The 20,455-nt window shown below is 36.4% G+C and overlaps 1 protein-coding gene across 1 annotated transcript; it reads left to right on the forward strand.

The window, feature by feature from the left end:
• The first annotated feature begins 11,796 nt into the window (after positions 1–11,796).
• On the forward strand, positions 11,797–20,256 carry DCTN4-p62 (dynactin subunit 4). The gene is made up of 8 exons (XM_073083301.1): positions 11,797–12,030; positions 12,507–12,771; positions 14,577–14,731; positions 15,017–15,179; positions 16,133–16,316; positions 16,858–17,062; positions 17,767–17,909; positions 18,457–20,256. Exons 1-8 carry the CDS (start codon positions 11,902–11,904, stop codon positions 18,656–18,658), a joined length of 1,446 nt encoding a protein of 481 aa, XP_072939402.1. The 5' UTR covers positions 11,797–11,901; the 3' UTR covers positions 18,659–20,256.
• The last annotated feature ends 199 nt before the right edge of the window (positions 20,257–20,455 follow it).

Below are 20,455 nucleotides of genomic sequence, written 5' to 3' on the forward strand. Positions count from 1 at the left end.
CTTAAACACGATCTCCTGTCAAAATTCGATAACCTCTTTCCTCTGGAAAGTGGGTTAAAAATTGCGCAGTTGACGTCAAAAAACGGAGCAGGATGTTTGTATTTCCTTGACCGTACATGCACTGGTATACTTTCATTATTACAAGTGCGGTAATATAAAGGTTATATTTTACGTAACTGAAACAGTAAACGGGCAAACAACCCATCTGATGGTTATGCTCTGATGGTAGTCATCGCCTCCCATAGATATTTATATATTTACACCAATTAGGACGGAAATTACACCTAAAGTCGGCCGCGGATTCGTTGCTTTCTGAAGACTATTTACTATTTACAAGTTTCAAACAGGAGACACAATGGGGGTTTCTTCCGCTTCAAATACATAGCGCAATACCAGTCGAAGTGGTGGTGAGTCTGTGCTATTCAACAGCACATTGCACTTTGCAGAAGCAGTAGAAGTAGATATGCCGGTGGAGGTGAGTGTGGAGGAGTGAAATAAGAAAAGCTCTATCTTCTAAATACTATCTATAAGTAGGTAATACAATAAAACATTCTATTAACCGACAATCCAATCTGTCAATACCGTAGAAAGCAGGAACAATAAAACACAAACAATACTTAACATTGCAGCCTCCGAGAATAATTCCTTGTTTTTGTTCCTTATTAGGAAATCGTGGGCTTTGTTTAATGTTATGCTACGAATCTTATTTATATAATTTTTATTTTCATAAGCTAGCTAGTTCAATAATTATGTTGAGAAGCCACGATCGACGTTATCGAGTATAGAGTAGAGAGTTATCGAGTATCTTTGCCATTATACTTAAAGGATATATCTTTTAAGTACAGGATGTTACACAAACATTTATTTTTTTTACTGGCGATAAGTAATAACATAGAAAAGTAATTTACTATGGTAATAAGCGCTTGAGCTTCATTGTAATAGCATCACCATGTACAAGAATATCTTTTGTTTTTTCCTGTACATTTCTATTTTTATGCTGTAGGCTTCTTTCTGAAGAATGTGTCTACCCGTAATAAAATAGCATCAAATCTTCTAGAGTTCTAGTGACTATGTAAAATTACGCGTACAGAATACCAGAATACGTCACAAATATTACATCAAGTTGAAAAGATTTTTTGATATATAATATTGGGAACCTTCGCAATAAAGTTTTGCAAATTCACAGCTCGTCTGCATGACTGCTTTCACTTAGTTGGTAGGCAGATATGCTATGGTGTAAGACATACTTGGCAGATAGGTATTACTAAATACTTACATAGGAAGGGTCTACATATTAAGGGTAACTTTAATTATATTTTTTAGATTCATGTAAACTAGAGGTGGTAGAGCACTTTGGAAATAAGTAGATGAAATAGTTTAAAACATAATTAGGTCAATAAAAAAATAAGTAAATAGTTATCGATTTTAAAAATCCTAGTCGTAGTTACATCAAAATACCGTAGTCGTAATTCTTCTCATAATTTCTGTTCATTCTAATTCTGCTCATTTCCTCTTTACATTAAGTAATTAGGTGGAATAAGATAAACCCACGGTTTTAATTATGTAACTTTGAAGAAATTAATCATAAAACGTCATTAAACTAAATTAGTCCACTATAACTTCCTGATTGTCCGATTTTTCTCATGCGCGTAGAACGACAGGTGTAAACAATGCTTTATGATGGGTACCATGGTTAGTATGTATTGTCTCGATTCCACTCTCCTGTGCCTTTATAACGGGCCAAGTACAAGTCGCACCCACAATGAGGGTTCCGTAGCAAGTGGCATCACACATATTTGTATATTATGTCATTGTACGTATATCGCTCAAATGTATAAAGCTTTCTTAAATATCAGTTACATAGTTTACTTACACATTTTATGTACCTAAATAATACATTATTTGAATAATTCATGAATAAAGTAGGTAATTTTTAATCCAACAAAGAGTAAAACTGAATAACACTAAGTATTAATATAATAATGAAATAAACGACAACAGATGAAAACAGATATGTTTAGTGTCAGCATCGCCGGGTATAAAAAAATCGTCTGTCTGTTTCGTTTGTCCTTATGTCACTAATTCTTTTCGGCATGTTAAATAATAATTTGCATTCGCAATAAACTCCAATTAATACACTGATTTATTCACCTTAAGTACAGGTTGGGCGCCCGTAAATAAACCAGATCATCAACATGTTACTATTTAAAATTCCTTACAATGAGGACATTAAAAGTTCGCCGTTAACTTTACTCGCAAGTGTAAAATGGAAAGTCGTTTAATAAATCCAGACAAAAAGGTAACGGAGGGAAAGAGTAGTTGGGAGGTATTTTATGACGTAATTAAATACTCGTGTGCTTTCAATTTATTAATAGGTATGATTTATTTATGTTAACGGTAATAGTGATAGCGTAGTAGTTTATAAATCGATTTTTTCATTGGAGGTCTAGGGTTCAAATCTCAGGCGCACCCTTTGGTTCAGTTATCTGCATAATTATTTGAAATGAGATTGTCTGTAATGAGAGTTCTGTAAAAAAATTTTAACCAAAAAATACAACCGACTTCTATGTCACTACAAAGTAAAAAATAATTGAAATAAATGTTGGTTTAGTACATAAAGAATAATTAAAAATCGGTCCACTAACTGCGGAGTAATTCGTGTACATACATAAAAAAAATATACCAGCCGAATTGAGAACCACCTCCTTTTTGAAGTCGGTTAAAAAGAAAGAGTTCTCACTTCTCAGTGTGAAGTTTAGATACTTAGGTACTATATTTAAATCAGTGCTTACGTGATTCATCTCAAGTTCTACCTGTTCTACTTATTTAATTTATTTATTATCATGTTCATTATAATATTAATCTGCAGACCATTTGGCCGCAAGACTTTTTACTAGTCTTATTAAAAAACAAGTGGAATAGTAATGATCTTCACTTGTAGATATTTATGCAAAATAGTAGTCCCAAAATAGTTAATTAACGAGAGATAATTAATTTATTAACACATGTAATAATTATAAATTCAATAGGTCAAATTCGTGAAACCGTCATATTTATGAACGGTACTGGTGATTTTAGTAGTAGTAATTTTGGCTAATTACTGCGATCTGTGAAAGTTTTAAAGAAAAAATCCTTTAAAATGATAATACGCGTCTTATTTATAAGTTGACATAACATACATACAACGTGACCATTTATTATTTACATAAAATGGGACATCCATACATGATTTTTTATATACATTATTTTTAGTTATTTTAATTAAAGTTATTGATTCTATAATACAAACTGTAATCTACCTTATGAGTACAACACTTATCTATATTATAATATCGCGTTGGACTAGGCTACGGGTAATCCCTAGTAGAGACATTGAAATTATTTCGACCAAAAAACTTAACAAATAGGTACTGCTTTAACCTTAATTAATACTACTATTAAATTCTACTGTAAGTGTGCATTAAAGAGTATTCTATTCTATTCTATTCTATTCTATTCTATTCTATTCTATTCTATTCTATTCTATTCTATTCTATTCTATTCTATTCTATTCTATTCTATTCTATTCTATTCTAACATAAACATGAAACTTCACATAATTTATTTTGTTAATTAATATTATCTGTAATTATATTGGATGTCTATTGATTGGTTTAAACAAGTGTATTTCCAAAATTATATGTAAAAGAGAAAAATCGTTGTTTTATGGTATTCAAACGGCATAGTTGTGAAAATCAGGGCAATCCTAACTGTGTCGAGAGGCGTGTTCGCCTTAAATTTGTATTATTTCCGATGAACATACTTCCGGGTCACATAAACCTGACGGACGACTTTTTATTACGATAAGTTTTTGTCTATTTATGTATGTATGCATTACGCGTAATGATATTAAGTATATCCCTTATTACACATAATTTGGAAATAAAAACCCATATTAAGTACTTACCATATTACTTTTGCTTACTTAGTTTTATATAACTTGTTGAATAAGTACATTACAATACATATTACATAGTGAATGACTTATTAATGAAGCAATATAAATAAAAGCTCATGTATAAGATACGTGTATTTCTTTATATTATGAAACTGAAATAACAAATAAGCATGCATTTGCTACTTAAAAGTCAACCCCGTCAACACACTCTTTTCGTCAACCCCAAATATTAACCTTCTATCTGACGCCGGTCATTAGGTACATTAAATGCCTCGTTTCTCTACGCCTCGTCTCTATCATACTCTTCAAGGCAGACACAACGGCGCTTTAAACTTGTTTTTGTGGTAAAAATAATTTGGCAGGAGCAAACAGACCGAACCACGACAGATTCTATTACGTTTATACCTACCACTGGCTTGCCCGTAGGTATACTCATTTTCATAAAAAAAAAAATATTTAGCACGGTTATAGAGAGAAAGATAAGTAATACCATAAGTAATTCTGTTGCTAGCCGCATATGTTTGACCTATGACTCTGCAAGCCGTCTCGAGTGGGCTCCAGAGCGCCAGTGCCTCTCAAGTTCTCAGTAATCCGGCCGCACACATTCCTATTACGAGGTACTTTTATAATATCAAAAAGACACATTTTTCTAGACGTCGTTATGGGAAATAGTATTATGTACTTATCTAATGTATACTTTAAGGATTTTCTATATTTGATCTTGTTTGTTTGAATAAGAAAAATATCGAAAAATTCAGGGAATCCATTTTGCGAATGCCCTGAAACATTAGGCTACATAAATATTTAGATATGCTGAAAGATTTGATGAAAAAAATGGCGGGGATCTTTAGTAACGGGGACTAATCTATATAAATACTTCGTAAATTAAGTAATGTTTTATTTTATAAAAGAAACACATTGCAGGGAAGTTAATTTTTATAATTACGTAAACATCAATAAAATTGAAATGTACAAACAGAGTACTCGTAAATGTATAATGAGTAAAATAATTTTAATTAAGAAATTATGTTTATTTTCGGAGATACGTTGTGAATTCGTCTAATCGCTTACTCGGCATACTTACTCGGTAATTTTAGATTTAGATTATGGAAATAAAATAAACATTATATATTTTATGAGAACTTAAAATAAATAAACTATTAAGCCATCTCTTTATAGAGATATATGGGATATCCCATACGCTAGAGATTGCTTGTACAATTACCTGGGAGGACCATAAAACTGCGGATAAAAGGCTTATTCCGTTTGAATTATTAATTTTTACCATCGCCTTAGCAATGGGGGGCGTTCGGATTCCTTAAAACCCCTCAGTAGGACAAAAACCACACCATTTAATTCTTGTCTGTCAGTAGATACGAACTAATCATGAATCCAAACTGACAACCTAACAAGACAAATATCTTATACATAGACTCTTAACATGCTTTTAACTAAATTTGCATCTCCCATACTTCATTATGCTTAGGACCCTTGAAACTTCTTATGTAATGAATTTTAAACAACTTAACATCTTTATTCATGTATGTATAAGGAGTCGTTTAAAATTGAGACCAACGCGATGTAAGAAGGTATTTAATTATTCAATTACACATTAACCTAAAAACATATAAAGTAACCATATTGATCTGCATTCCGAAATATCGCTTAAAGTTAACTTTGCAAATTGTTGTTTGCAATTATTATTGTTGTGTGCTTTTTTGTTTTTTTTTCTTTCTCATTTTAATGAACTGGGCTAAGGATCTATTTTGCAATTGTGCGAATAAAGACTTTTTTCTTTCAACTAATTATAGTCTTGTAAAAGAGCCAACTAAACGTTAAATGTAGATCACTACATTTAACGTTTACCTACCTTCACCTTCACAACTCTTCCACTAAGGAACGCATTTGTCATTTGTTTAAGGTAGAACCTATCGGCGGCCGTGAACACTTACCATCAGGTGGACTGCAAGTTGCTTTACCATTCTCGTCTTTAAAATTACATATTAGGTACATTGATTAAACCGTGAAACATTCCAACTATAAGTAGAAAGAAAAACAACTATCTTCTACTGAAGTGGTACGATAAAGACATTACACGAGGCGTTCTGAGTCCAACCGCTCCAATACAGTTTTGGATTGATCTCAGACGCTGCAGATGGCCTGCTTCATACTAAACTATATTAAAATGTAGTAAAAATCCAGTATCTACAGAAAGCTCCCCTTCATACATCCGCTACTTTTGACGTTATCTGTACGATGCGCCAGACTGAATTGTTCTAATGCAGACTTATTATCCTAACAAGGTGTAGCTTTTTGAGACGGTCTCAATGACGCTGCCCTCATACGGACGATAGGACGATAGCCAGCGAAGATTTTTATTTATTTATTTATTTATTTTAAAAGTTAAGTAAAGTTAAGTTAAATTAAATTATATTAACATAAAATTAAATTAAAATAAATTACAAAATAGAGAATGTCATAACATTCGAACGGAAATTAAAATATTCTATACATTACAAATTTGCATATAGCTGAAAATATACCAAAAAATTAAATCACAATTTAATTAATTTTCATGTGATCTAGAGGTTGCAAATAGTTTATTTTTAAGGCTACGTGTGCAGAAAATGGTCCAATTATTTAGTTTTTGCGGTCTTGTTATATTCCCTAATAAATCTGTTTAAAGGAGATTTTTCCCCAAATTAGAGTTACATGGTAAATCGTTAATAATGTTGAATCTAGAGTATCATGAAATCTGTTCTATGTATGTAGGTAAATACATATCTAAATAAAATTGTAGAGTATGTTTGAATATATATTAATAGATTATAGAAACTATATTTCATCAACAGTGGACTTTCAATGGCTGATATATAAGTACTTTTACATTATTTACCTAAAAGAAAGATTAAACTTTATCTTCTCACACACTTTTTTATTGTTACTTATTACAATTTCTGATACACCTATATATAAACATAACTACAAATATACAAGATAATCTATCTAAGCGTCTAAAAATACAAATACAAATAAAGACAAACTACTTGAATTACATAAATTTGTAGTATACTGTGAACAAGTGAAAGCGTATATTAGCACCAAAAATGTCTGTCGGAAGATTTATTTGAATATTCGGACAAGTGCTTGATTATGAGACGGTGGCCAGTGGCCGTAGACGAAGTAATAAAATGAACGCCTAATTAATATAGTGACTAGCACTAGAAATATAGTATTACTTAATTAAATTGTTATTAATGAAGATTTGTAACCTGCTTCTACCTTTCGAAGTCGTTCGAAAACTTATCTGCTGACGTAGGTACATATATTTAATATATAAATTGAGACATTATAGGTATTTCGTACCAGCTATACTTAAGAACTTAATAAGATATTTGTAAGCCAGACTTTAAATTAGGAGTCGTACATTTATTTAATTTATATTACAGTCATAATTACAATACAAAAACATTATAATAATTGAAATAAAACAACAAATAATTAGGAGTCTAGTTAGTTACTTCATACATGTTAACGGCTATGGAGTTAGAAGATTACGCCGTCGCGATAATTTTCGAATCGACGCCGGAGATATGACGAGCTTGTGAAACGCATAGGATGTATAATAGTAAGAAGTTACATATTATGTGAATTATTATGAGGTTCAGCGTCATACATCGTTTGACTAGAATTAAATAATAAAAAGCTTGTATTGTAAGCACTAGAGTCCCAGGTACATAGTTTTGAAAATTGACCATAACTTGTTTTAATAATAAGGAAACATCGTGAAGTATCTAGTTCTGTACAAAACATTTTCAAGATGCAGCTTAATGGACTATAACGATTCGTACGCAGCTATGGGGCAGAAACGACCTGATGATTACCTAATGATATTCATTTACCTTTTGTAGTTTAGTAACCATGTTCATGTTTCTGTGTACATATTGTGGGTGCAAATTGTGATTAAATAAATCAAGCTAAATGTTAAGAGAAAACTGACCTAATTTAACTTTTTTATTATTACGGATATGGCAAAAGGGCATGTATGATGCAATTAAACGCAAAAGTTCACTCCAATCCACTATCGGTATTTAATGATTTATGTCCAACCCTAACGTTATAGTTATAATCCTTAGAACTTTAGGTGGATCGCGGAATGATGTATTGCTGATGTTTGAATCCTATCGACAATGGATAACACTATACTTAGTTAAAGCTAAAGTGAAGTAAAACAACAAACAATATAAATATGTGACGTCTGAGTTGAACTTTTGCTAAGTATGCCGAATGAAACATAGGTATATTAGGTATATACACATTTTGATTTATAGTGAGTAGCTAAATACATAACACAGATATATTGTGTCATAATCCTTCTTGCTCTACCTTAAGTGCTCTACCTAGATCAACTCGCACTTGGATTAAATATGTCTATTATCGTTTCGCAGGTAGATAGTCTAAGTGTGTTCAATATAATTAGTTTTCTTGTCACAGGACTACAGATCCGAGATCCGAGAGAGAACCGTAAATCAACACCACACATTCCGTGCGGCGACAAAGTGAAAAACGACGATCGATCTAAACTGCTCGTAAACTTGAATCAAAAGTGTGCTGAGTAATTAATACGGGTGACATAAGTGGATCCCTCGATCAGTTTCGCAATACATTACGCCATTAGAAAGCTGAAGCCGTCCACGTTCCTGGTGCCTTAAAAAGAATCAAAATAAAGCCACGCTTTAAATTCCCGCCACGACCTTGCGTGTGAAGAATCTTCATTCATTACGTTCGCAAATTACTGACAGAAGTGGGTCACGCGTGATTTGTGTGCAATTTGGGTTTTTAGGATTGCAGTACAATACACATAGTCAAAACACTGTTGACAAACCGTGTGATACAATACGTCAGTAGGATAATATATCTATGGATACAATGATCTAGTTACAAGTCTGCTACGCAAAGAATTATAAATTAGATTCTTGGTCAAGTTGATAAGAGATGAATTTAGTTATTTCTTTTGGGTCAGCAACTTATTGTGATTTAAATAATACAGACAAAAATCACTCATAATTATTTACACTCTAATTAACTACAATTAGTTAATCCGCGCGCAAAGATTTCATATTCACCTACCAGTATTTTAACAAAACGTTATCTACTTTTAATTTTATTTATGAAATATTATACATAAATATATTTCTGTATTTTAAATAAACAACTGCTGCAACAACAGTAAATTAGCTAATTTTCATTCCTTTGTTAGGTACTTGTTTATAAATTATAACGCATAAATCTGGGCAAATGTTTTATTAAAACAAATAGGTAGTAGGTATTATGTAGCTTAGCCCTTTACACCCGAGATGATATGAGCGTGAGTTTCACTTTAAAAAAATTCCCACGTGATAGCTTCTTATTTTTCGAAACGCAACCGATGCCGATCGATCGTGAGGAGGGTATCGCACGTGCTACCGGCTAAGTGAGCGGGATGCAAGCGGTCAGTTGTGCTAGGGACTCGTCCAAAGATGGCAGATTTTTTCGACCCGCGCACTGTCACAGGTATATAATTATTTTTGGTATTAAATGTTTAGTATCTATCATTAATTATAGCTAATTTGAAAGCTAAAAGAACACTAAATACGTGGAATTTAGTAGTTTATTCGATTAACTTGCAATTTAGATACAATAAGGTTGCAAATTTCGACTGTTACGATCGTGTGCCTACGGTTGTTGGTGCAGAATAACGTTTGATGAAAATGCTTTTATTGCTATTACCAGTTATGTGTAAGTTTCGTCAATATCAATTTTGTTTGTTACAATTTTAGGGGTACATTTAAATGACGATCAGATTTTGCCAGTGCGGGGTGAGGAGAAATGTATCGGACATTGAAGATCTTCATGAAAGTGAAGAGCTTCCACCAAATAGATTAGAAGAGTTTCAATTTGAAGAATTGTGCCCTGAAACAGATCCAGAAGCACATGCAGACCCTCAAATAGAAACTGACCTAGAATTGGATCTGCAACTTGAGCCTAAACCTCAACCATCTACTTTAAAATGATCCCTATAAATTTCTCGCCGCCGAGCATCTTCACGTCCAACACATCGAAAAAAAGCTTGGAAAAGAATACGTTTTCTGTCTTGAAAAGGTCTATACATCCCTACCAACATCTCCAGTAAAGTTTCCAAAGAAATATTTTTCTTAATATTTTAATTTTGAGGCTCTTGATATGTAACCAGATGCACAAATTTATATTATCTAAGAAGAACCGGTCGAAAAGTTAATTTAATTGCAATAGACATGGCTAAAATTTTCTCCATCTGCATTATCATTGGATGTATTCCCTAGCCAAGAATACCTACGCCTTGGAGACCTGGATTGAAGACGGAGGCAATAACGGAAGAAAGAAGAATGTTGATTTTCATAGAATTACGTAATTTAGGTTTCATTGCCAAGACAGATTTTTTATAAAGACTAATGAAAATAAAGAGAGTGATGTTAAATATCTCCAAATTGTTTTAATTTACTAATATTTTTTGATAAAAAACTAATTTTTTTTGCAATTTTCACGATCGTGAGTGTGACAGTTCCCACCGGAGACTCACGATCGTGCGGGTCGATTTCTGGATTAAGTATAAACTCTGGATTTTTTTTCGTATTTTTTGTGGATCCCTTAAGCTATATAAAAAGCCGTAATAAACGTTTTGAATCGGAAATTGCGAAAAAAAATCTTCGGGTGTAAAGGGTTAGTTACGTAGTGTAACGCCTGTAGGAGGAAGACTACAGAGGATATCAATTCATTACCGATGAGTTAGCGGGATCTACGCACACTATATTATTATTCAGAAATAAAATAAAAAAGAAATACAAAAAAAGTAAAAGTGTAATAAAATATGACACAACAATAAATGGCGTTGGGGTGATGATGAATGATACGTATATTTTCCACAATACTTAGTTAAATAACACAAAAATAGATGGCGTTGGGGTGATGATAAATGATACGTAAACAATGTATAATAAAATTAAAATAAATAATTAATATATTTTATGGTTCTTATTTGTATTTATTATAATACCAGTTATAGTAGTTAACGGATTGTAATAATTTCAACCGTCTTCCTAGTACGGTTTAACAGTTAAATCGAAAAATGCCGAAAAATACCGGTTTGTTGTACCCTTTAATACACAATTTTATTTCATTTTTAGTATTTGTTGTTATAGCAACCACCGTTATGCATCCTCTGTAAAAATATCATGTGTATATCTATCATGGTTCCGGAAATATAGCCCTGTGACCTCAGAGTAATGACTATTGTTATTCTATGCCTGTGACAGACGGGCAGACAGCGAAGTCTTAGTAATAGGGTTATGTTTTTACCCTTTGAGTACGGAACCCTAAAAAGTAAAAAATGTTAATATAATAAGGCTGAAAAAAAGATTCTTAGGTCATGTAAAGTGAAGCGTAAAGTAGATAAAAATTGAAATTGATTTTTTTGCTAGTGCTGCCATCAAAGAGTATAGTAACCTATGCTACCATAAATACGTTAATTACCGTGTTATTTGGTTATTGACTTTCAAGTTAGGACATAGCGTGATTCACTACCTGACTGAACTTTAAATTACATTGACGATTAAATTTTAAATGTACACATAACGTTTTTTTTTCCAAAATAATTATTTTTTAAAGTAATGATTCGCACACTGCTCTGTACTCAAAATCGCCGTCTATCGTGGGTGGGTGTTATTTAATTCACTATGAAACTATTACAGAAAGTTAATAACAGACTATTATAGGGCAATCTAATGGCAACATAAATAGTGTTTTGTCATGTTATATATCAATGTCAGTATTGTCAGTCAAGATTTGACATTGACGTAAGTGTCGTAGGTATTGTAAGTTGGACACGGGTACTGAGTCAACTTTCGTATTTTATAATTTTACAGAAAAGCTGAAATAACTCTAAAACCATGGCTTACTTGACTCAGCCGGACTACGTGAAGTATGTCTGCTCTTGTGGCCAGATGAAGCCGATAACCAGCCTGTACTTCTGCCGACATTGCTTAAAGATACGCTGCGGTTTTTGCATTTGTCATGAGGTAATACAGTTGTTTTAACGGCAATTGTTGATTATTAAGTTGTCGTGCATCTTCTGTCCATCTGTAGACCATTTATTGGTAGTTGTATATATAAATATGAATAAGAATTAGGTTAAAAGTGTATTATGATGTCACTTTACAGTTGGGCGTTTTTAATTCATTGTTATGCATAATGCAGCCCAATACAGTCTATCTGTGTACCCATAAAGGTGTGTCCAGTATCATCACGACCCTATGACGGAACGGTCCCATACTTCTGATACGCTAAAGGGTCTCTGGATTCTATTCCTGACCAGACAGATAACTAAATACTGAATTTACATATTTGTTTTGGGTATGCGTGTTTTTCTACTCTTATTTATGTGTGTGTGTTTCCTCGTACCCCTAGATTGGGAGACAAAATTTACAAGCAACAAAATAACAAAATTTATTATCCCACGGCTATTTCAAACGATAGTCCTCATTTTGTTTTCCAGGTGGACTCCCACTATTGTGCAAATTGTCTGGAAAATATGCCATCCTCGGAGGCCAGACTGAAGAAGAACAGATGTAGTAGTTGCTTCGACTGTCCCAGCTGTTTCCATACTCTGTCCACACGAGCCACCCTGACTCAGCCCCGGCCAGATCCTGCTGCAGGGGATGCTAAGGTGGAGAACAAGCAGGCCAAGAAAATGTACTATCTGTCATGCTTTAACTGTAGATGGACATCTAGGGATGTCGGTATTCCGGACCAGCCTGTAGGTAAGAGTGGATTTTGGTATTACTTGTATTTTTTTAATGACTTTTATATTTATTGTAATTAGTGTATCTGTTTCTATAATTCACACATAACTTTTTAACAAATAACCTTTGATTTATTAAAGTTATTTGAACCTGGGACCCACCAAACGAGAGGTAGAGTAGAGGTAGAGAGAGGTAGTTTAAAGATAGTAAATTATAAATTTATCGTTACTTACTTTAATGCTGGAGATGAACATTTTGTGGAAACCTACATGCTTAAGTTCTTTAAAAGAAAAATGTTTTCGAAGGTGTGATATATATGTGTGCCAATTTGCACTTGGCTATATGCTGAAATAACCTTTTTTTTATAATATAGGAGTAGCAGACGAGCATGCAGTCTACCTAATAGTAAGTCGCTACTGCCACCCATGGACATTTGTAATCAACCCCAGATAGGATTACATAGTCTTACCTGAGATCGGCCACAGATTACTAAGCTGGAACGCCTCGGGAAAGTATATCTCCCTTACCACACCCTTCAAACCAGAACACAGCGTTACTTAACAAAAAGTGCAAGACAGAAATAGGTGTGGCGGTGGTGCTGCCGGAGTGAACCACAAAGGGTTCTACCACCTTCAATCAAACCTAAACTCTTCTCACTCTGATAGGAATCCCGTGTCCAGCAGTAGGATTGTAACATATTGATAAGAAATGATTGATTGATTTTTTTATGATTTTTAACAAAAATGTAGACAGTGCCATGTAAGTGATAGAGCTCCTTGTGGTTCAATTTCACCATCAATGCCTGGGTTTAAACATTAGTATAAATGTTATATTTTGATTAATTGATCATGACTGGGTTTTGTCTTTAATTTTACAACTTTTATATTAATTATTTTGCATATATATTACATTAGGGCATACATATTTTATTACATTAGGGCAAAAAGGTACCAAACTTTTTGCCCTAATGTTTGCTTATTGCCGTCCGTGTCGTTATAAGTGGATGCGACCACCCAAGGCCACCTGTGACAAACCCACACAGAACAGGGGTTCTAACTCAAGCAAGCAAGTGTGCACAGATTCGTTAACACTTCCGACAACTAACATAGTCACATCATATGTCAATTAGCTGACACCAGAGAAATACAGAAATGCTTCAGCTTCATCCTAATTTGGTACAGCTGAGCTATACTGGTTTTACGACCTTCCAAGTACCTGTCAAATAGTAATGTGGTCATTTTTCAATATATGCAAAAAAACATTTCAATCAATGATAACATCCAATAAGAGTCTGTGAAGACTTTTATTGTAATTATGTATGTACTTATTTCACAATTACAATCCGCGTTAGGTGTGAAGATGCGGCGCCAACCTTGCGGCCGACCACAAATGCTCATACATCCAAACCACATCACTGTTTACGGAAAAATCGTATGTGTAATATAAAGGCCTAGCAGATGTTGTTTGCAGAAATATGACTGTATAAGACATTTATATCTTCAATCTCATGTCAAGAGTAGACACTGATATTTCTTTAATATTGAAGTCTTTCCACCTCGACATTTCTTCCTTTTTGACAATGTCTAGTGGGAAGATTTGTTTTTATGTTTTTTTTATATTTCCTAAATGTTACCGCTGTTTTATTTAATCAGTCCAGATATTGTACAAAAATCGAATTATTTCTATTGCATATTATATTTATATGAAATCGATTGCACATACAAATTAATCCGGCTCAAAGGACCAATGTATCAATACCTAATAGTCTCATATTGGTATCATATGCACAATTTAAAACAAACAATATATTTTTCATATATTAGCGTCAGGAGGATGGCCGGAAAGAACGAATCCGTATGCTGTACGAATCAATCAGCTCCTCGAATATTACAAAGCGATTGCTCATCAAGAGAAACAGGAACGGCTGGATAGAGAGAGGAAGAAGTTCCCTATCAGAGGAAAATACATCACTCTCACTGTGAGTAAAAATCAACATATAACACACTTTTAAATTTACATGTTTTGTTTTGACCTCGATGTACTCTGTTAATTATTTATCTATGCACACAAAACATTTACAGGAACATTTATTGCACACATTAAAATGTTTATTATATGAATAATTTTCTCAAATAGTATTGTGTTCCAGCACACCAATTAATGAAAAATTTATTTCATATGGCAAACTTTGGACTTATCTGCCAAATAAGCATAATTGTATGAATATGAAAATCTAAATGTTAATAAAGAATTCTTGTTCCAGGATAAGACTGGTCTGACTGGCGCGATGGCCCGAAACATCGCTGGCTTGCCGTCAAGCGAGAGCTCGTCCTCCGCGATCGCCAACTTCGTGCCTAGCCAGGCTAGCGAGGAGGTGGAGGAGTTGTCTGAGGATTATTATACTAAGGAGGTCAATTTGAAACAAAGTGAGTTAGTTTTTAATCGGTACATTACTTAAGTTATTTGTATGGAAAGGTTTTAAATTAATAAACAAGCTTGAAATTCATACGACGATTAGTAGCTTTAGTGGTCACTACTATGAATGTCTGTAATAATCACCCCCAAATAGGATTACAGTTAAATTTTGGGTTATTTACAGATGTGTTGCTATCATTAAAGACGTTGGAAAGCCTTATGAGAATACCTCCCGATTTGAAAAGATATGCTCGTAACAAGCAAACCGTGCTTCTTTAGGATTTCATTGGATCTGTAGATAAAAGGAACCCATTATCATTTTGTTCTTACTTCCATATTGTAAAAGGCACACTGAGCCCTTCGTCTCGCGATAGTGCTGTGTCAGGATTAGCAGAATAAGGTACCCGACTTAGATAGCCAATTGGTCAATGCATCAGTTGTTGCTTTTATTAATTATATAGTTTTATGAGGCAGAAATAGGTGTGGTGGTGATGGCGCCGGAGTCGAACCACTGACGTTGCTTGTCCACTGCCACCGTCACCGAGCCGATACCGAGAATGAGATTTATTTCGGGCCGATTTTAATATAAGGGTTCTGTGTTTACGAGGGGGAAACCTTCAAAAGGTACCCGTCGACGAGGGAGCGACGCTGGATTATATGGGATTTTTACCGCACTAAAATCTCCCCGGTGGCCGTCCTCAACGCTTGGTGGAGAACTCCGGGATCTTCGACGGAACACAACCGGAGTTCGCCAAGCGCGATGCCACGTTCGGGCTCCGTCCTGGGGGAGCAGGTTTCGCTCCTCCCACACCATGTAGTGTTTACGACGGTATGCGACCACATATACCGCCGTCCTTCCCGGGGTCGCTTGCTGGACGGTTCGAGCTCCCACTCTTGCCGCCTGCAACCCAGGGACATCTACCGCTACCACCTGCAGTTACTTTACGGTATTGACGTTTCCCAGTAACGACGATGGCGCAGCGGCTGGCGGCGGGCGCGCCGCAGCCGACGTCGGTGTCGCGGCTGCAGCCGCTGGCGCGCGCGCTCAGCGTCAAGCGCAGCCAGCGCTGCCGCGCCTGCGACCACAACCTCACCAAGCCCGAGTACAACCCCGGCTCCATCAAGTTTAAGATCGAGCTTCTCGCTTAGTGAGTACGCAGGAATTATTGTATATTGATTTTTTAACCATCAATAAATAAATCGAATCTGACTTTTCAAACGCTGGTCGTCGGCGTATTTAAGGTAAACGCTTGCTATTAATAAACGATATTTGTACCCATCAAAATCGATAACCTGTAATATCGAAAGTGTCAACACAATACTATCTGAATATAAGAATTAATTCAAAACTTTCAAGAAAGATTCAAATAGGAGGACCGTTTTTATAGTACATATATATAGTAAATCTTACAATTAAGAGTAATTAACGTAACTTGTTATTCTCTACCATAATTTTCCCTCGTTTCACTAGATTTTTTTAAGAAAAAAAAAACAAATTCAACTACAAACAACTATTTTAACTAACCCAACAATACCTCAAATGTTACAATCCATCCAGGTATCGAGCTATTTGGGCTGTAGGCTGTGTTAAAGAATGAAACATATATTATGTTACGAAAACATTACCCTTTGTATTCAGGTAAAAATGTCATGCTAATATTCATTTCTTAACCCTCTTAACTTTTCTAGTTACCACATGCCAGAAGTGAAGATAATCTCATATGAGCCAGTCAAGCCAGGAGAAACCACAGCACTACTATTGAAGCTGACCAACCCCACTGGCCACGAAATGCAGATAAAGTTTATGCAACCTGAAGACATCCCTGAACCTGAGGAGATAGAGGAACCACAAACCATTGAGAAGTCCCTGGAAAAGTCACTGAATCTAGAAAAGGTATGCTATCCAAAGGGTTTTGAAAAACTTTAATAAGGTTTAGAAGATACGAAAATTACTACAAATGGTAGTGTAGCTATAAGTTATAGTTTTGAAACAACTGAAACTTGTAGTTGTAGTAGTTCGTACGTACTTAAGACACACACAATAAATAATAAGCTTAAGCTTTATGCACTTGTTATATATTGGCCTTACCCAACATAGTTAGGCATTCGCCTTAAACAAAATTATCAAAAAGTCATCCGATCCTGCACCGCCGCCGTGCCGTAGGAACGCTGACTCCTCACATACGTCGCCACCACATAGTTTCGAACGTGGGAAGTCACTCTGGGTGCTAACATCGCCCCGGCAAGTCACTTAGGTTAGTTTAGGTTAGATTTAATTAAAACGTGTAATAATTCTGTTTTAATTAAATACATATGTAATTTGGTCTTTCTGTATCCTGGCTGCTGCATCCCGACGCAATACAGAACTCACTCGCTTCTGGAAATCATAATCGTAAACGTCATAACATATTATGATTCTCAGGAAAATCAAAACCAGAACATAAACTTTCATTACATCATTCGGATGTCCGCTGGCCGGGGATCGAACTTGGGACATTTTATTCAGAGCAATTTAGTCACCATATTGTCAACAAAGCTCAACCCCCCATCTCCCGTCGTGACAAGTTACGTCATACAAAGTTCTCTCCTCGTTCGCAGGACATGTCGTGGTGCAAGGTGGTGCAGCGCAAGCCGCGGCTGCGGGCGGCGGGGCGGCTGCTGGCGCCCGACCAGACCTTCACGCTGGCGCAGCGCGACGACGCCGCGGAGTACGACGACGACGCGCAGCACGACACCAGCGAGTGAGTACACTGCATGATTAGGATGGTTTCTTAGAGTTAGGAGTCTGCGCCAAACTTCTAGTTCGCTCTGAAATTGTTGTGCGCAGAAGTAGTCAGAGAGCCAATGCGGTCGAACACAACCACAAGTATATCCTCCGTAGCAACAGTAAGGGCACAATAACGCAGCTATGTTCACGTGGGCTGGAGCGGGCAGTGGCGGATGCCGGGGGAATCCCGCGCTGTCTTCGTCCCGCTAATATCCACAATTTGCTGTTGTGACGAGACTCATTTCTACATTTAGAGCGGACTAGAAGTTTGGCTCGGACTCTACCATTTTTTTTGTTACGTTGATAATAATAATATTTTTACGATTTGATAAAAATGGTTTGGTGAGGTATATTGATTGTAAATTTTATACCTACCTGTTATATTCACCTAAAAATCCTCGTGTCATTACATGTCCTTGTAGTTAGAATTATCAGTAATAAAGCCTGTATAGCCCTTAGATTGCTATGGCTACTTTCCACATGTCATGATATTTTTTGAATTTTTTTTTGTTTATTTCCAGCATAATAGTATGGCGCAAGTTGAACAAGCTGGCGTTGCGGCTGCAGGTGGTCACGCCGGCGGAGGCGGAGGGCGTGGAGAGCGTAGCGGGCGTGGCGCTGGCGCTGCGCTACTCGTACCGCAACACGGTGCCGCCCGCCGCGCCGCGCGACCACACGCTGCACGCGACGCTCGCGCTGCACCTGCCCGCTATCATGCACTGACCACATCTGCTGCCCGCTATGCTGCAATGACGACAGCTACTACTCAACCTGATGTACTGACGATAACATCTGCTGCCCGCCGCGTTCTACTGACGCGAACGACACCCAGCGCATCGATACGATATCGGTTTTCTTTTACCGCGTAGCGCAGGTAGCAGCAGCTCGAGGAATCCCTCCTTACCCGGGTAATCTCTTCAGTGGGTACACTCCCCACCAGCGTTGTGCATTGCCTTGAGGAACCGGTGCAGCATTCGGTCCCCTTTGCTTTACCTGTTCGTCGAGTTCACAAGGGAGCAGTTGACCGTCAGGTGATAGAGTGTGGAGGGGCGAGAAACCTCTCAAATGGGCTTGTGGCCAATTGTCAGCGCGTTCGCACATACCACGCGCCAATATGACCACACACCTGTCCAACGTCAGAACCTTAAGGTCGCGCTCCAACACGTCGTTCCTTACATAGCGGCCCGTCGCCAAGATCGACCGTAAGGCCTATCTCTGCACAGCAAGGCGTCTCCTTTCTGTTGGACTCTGACACCAGCGCATATCATACCGATGCCGCATAGGTTAGGCGTAATCGAATGTACATATTGTACACGCTTAGTTTGGTGCGGGTCGGCAAATGAGATGCCAGCACTGGTCGGAGCATCGCTCGTGCAGCACGGGCCTGTCGGATCGCGTGGTCCACCTGAGGCACCCAACGCACCGCAATGATGGCAGCTGTCTGACAGCTACAGCCCTATGTGCTGTACTGTCTATAACTACATCTGCTATCTACCGCACTTAACTGACGGCAGCCAACTGGCAGCTCTTGCGCTCTGCGCTGCACTGGCAGCTAACTGACAGCTACCGCTCACCTCGCCATACTGATAATGACGGCATCTGCTGCTAGAACCGCTTCACTGACGTCAGCGACGGTTACTGTCCTCCGTGCTGTATTGTGTCGAGCAACTGTCATCTTTGAATCGCATTACCGTCATCTACTGATTACCAACATGCACTGACAGCACTGATAGCAACACTGACACAAATAACTACCGCCATTTTCCGCCCACCGCGCTTCACTACCTTCATCTGCTGCCCGCTGTGTTATCCTGACTGCACTGTCACTATCAGCCGTAATCAACCTACCGCACTAGCGCCGTAATAATCATTGACTACTGTCACCTGGCATCTTAGTACTTAATGCATTACCATCGCCTGTAGCCTGACGTGAAGCAATTACCGCATTGCACAGCACTGCTACCTGCAGGAACTCTCTACATGCTATATAAATCCGATCTGAACAGTTCGCTCTGTTGCCAACTGCACTATGCGCAATACCGTTATCAACCAACCAACATCACTCCTCCTATCTTTGTACCATTCTTCACTGTTTAATACTGTAAAATGTTATCATTTCTACACATATTTGTACTAATTTATAAAAATATATTGTTAGTGTCAAGACGTTAATTGGACCACTTTATGTAACTACTGATGCATTTAAACAATACAACCATTTAATTAATTAACTCGAATACCGTAATTATCAACACACATTTTTATTATGGCTACAGAAACCTAAGTACGTCAGTTTACATAAAAAAATGTATGTATTGTATGCGAATTAATAATAATTTATTATTATTATTCATATAGATAGACCTTTTTGTATAAGTCGAGATTTATTTTAAATACTATACATATTAAACAGATCTCATTATGAAAAATGTATTGAGTGTTGAATAATGAGTGAGATCTCTTAAAATCATAATAAAAACATTTTTAATTAACTACATAATAAGATATTTATATAGAGAT

The sequence above is a fragment of the Epargyreus clarus genome, unplaced genomic scaffold, assembly GCF_041222505.1.
Source record: "Epargyreus clarus isolate Ecla_fem2 unplaced genomic scaffold, WU_Ecla_fem_2.2 ptg000019l, whole genome shotgun sequence".
NCBI lineage: Eukaryota > Metazoa > Arthropoda > Insecta > Lepidoptera > Hesperiidae > Epargyreus > Epargyreus clarus.

Coding starts and splice junctions, on each gene's coding strand:
- DCTN4-p62 (XM_073083301.1), top strand. CDS start 11,902: ATGGCTTACTTGACTCAGCCGGACTACGTGAAGTATGTCTGCTCTTGT. Junction 14,732..15,016: donor GAAAATACATCACTCTCACT/GTGAGTAAAAAT, acceptor TTCTTGTTCCAG/GATAAGACTGGTCTGACTGG. Junction 16,317..16,857: donor AAGATCGAGCTTCTCGCTTA/GTGAGTACGCAG, acceptor TAACTTTTCTAG/TTACCACATGCCAGAAGTGA.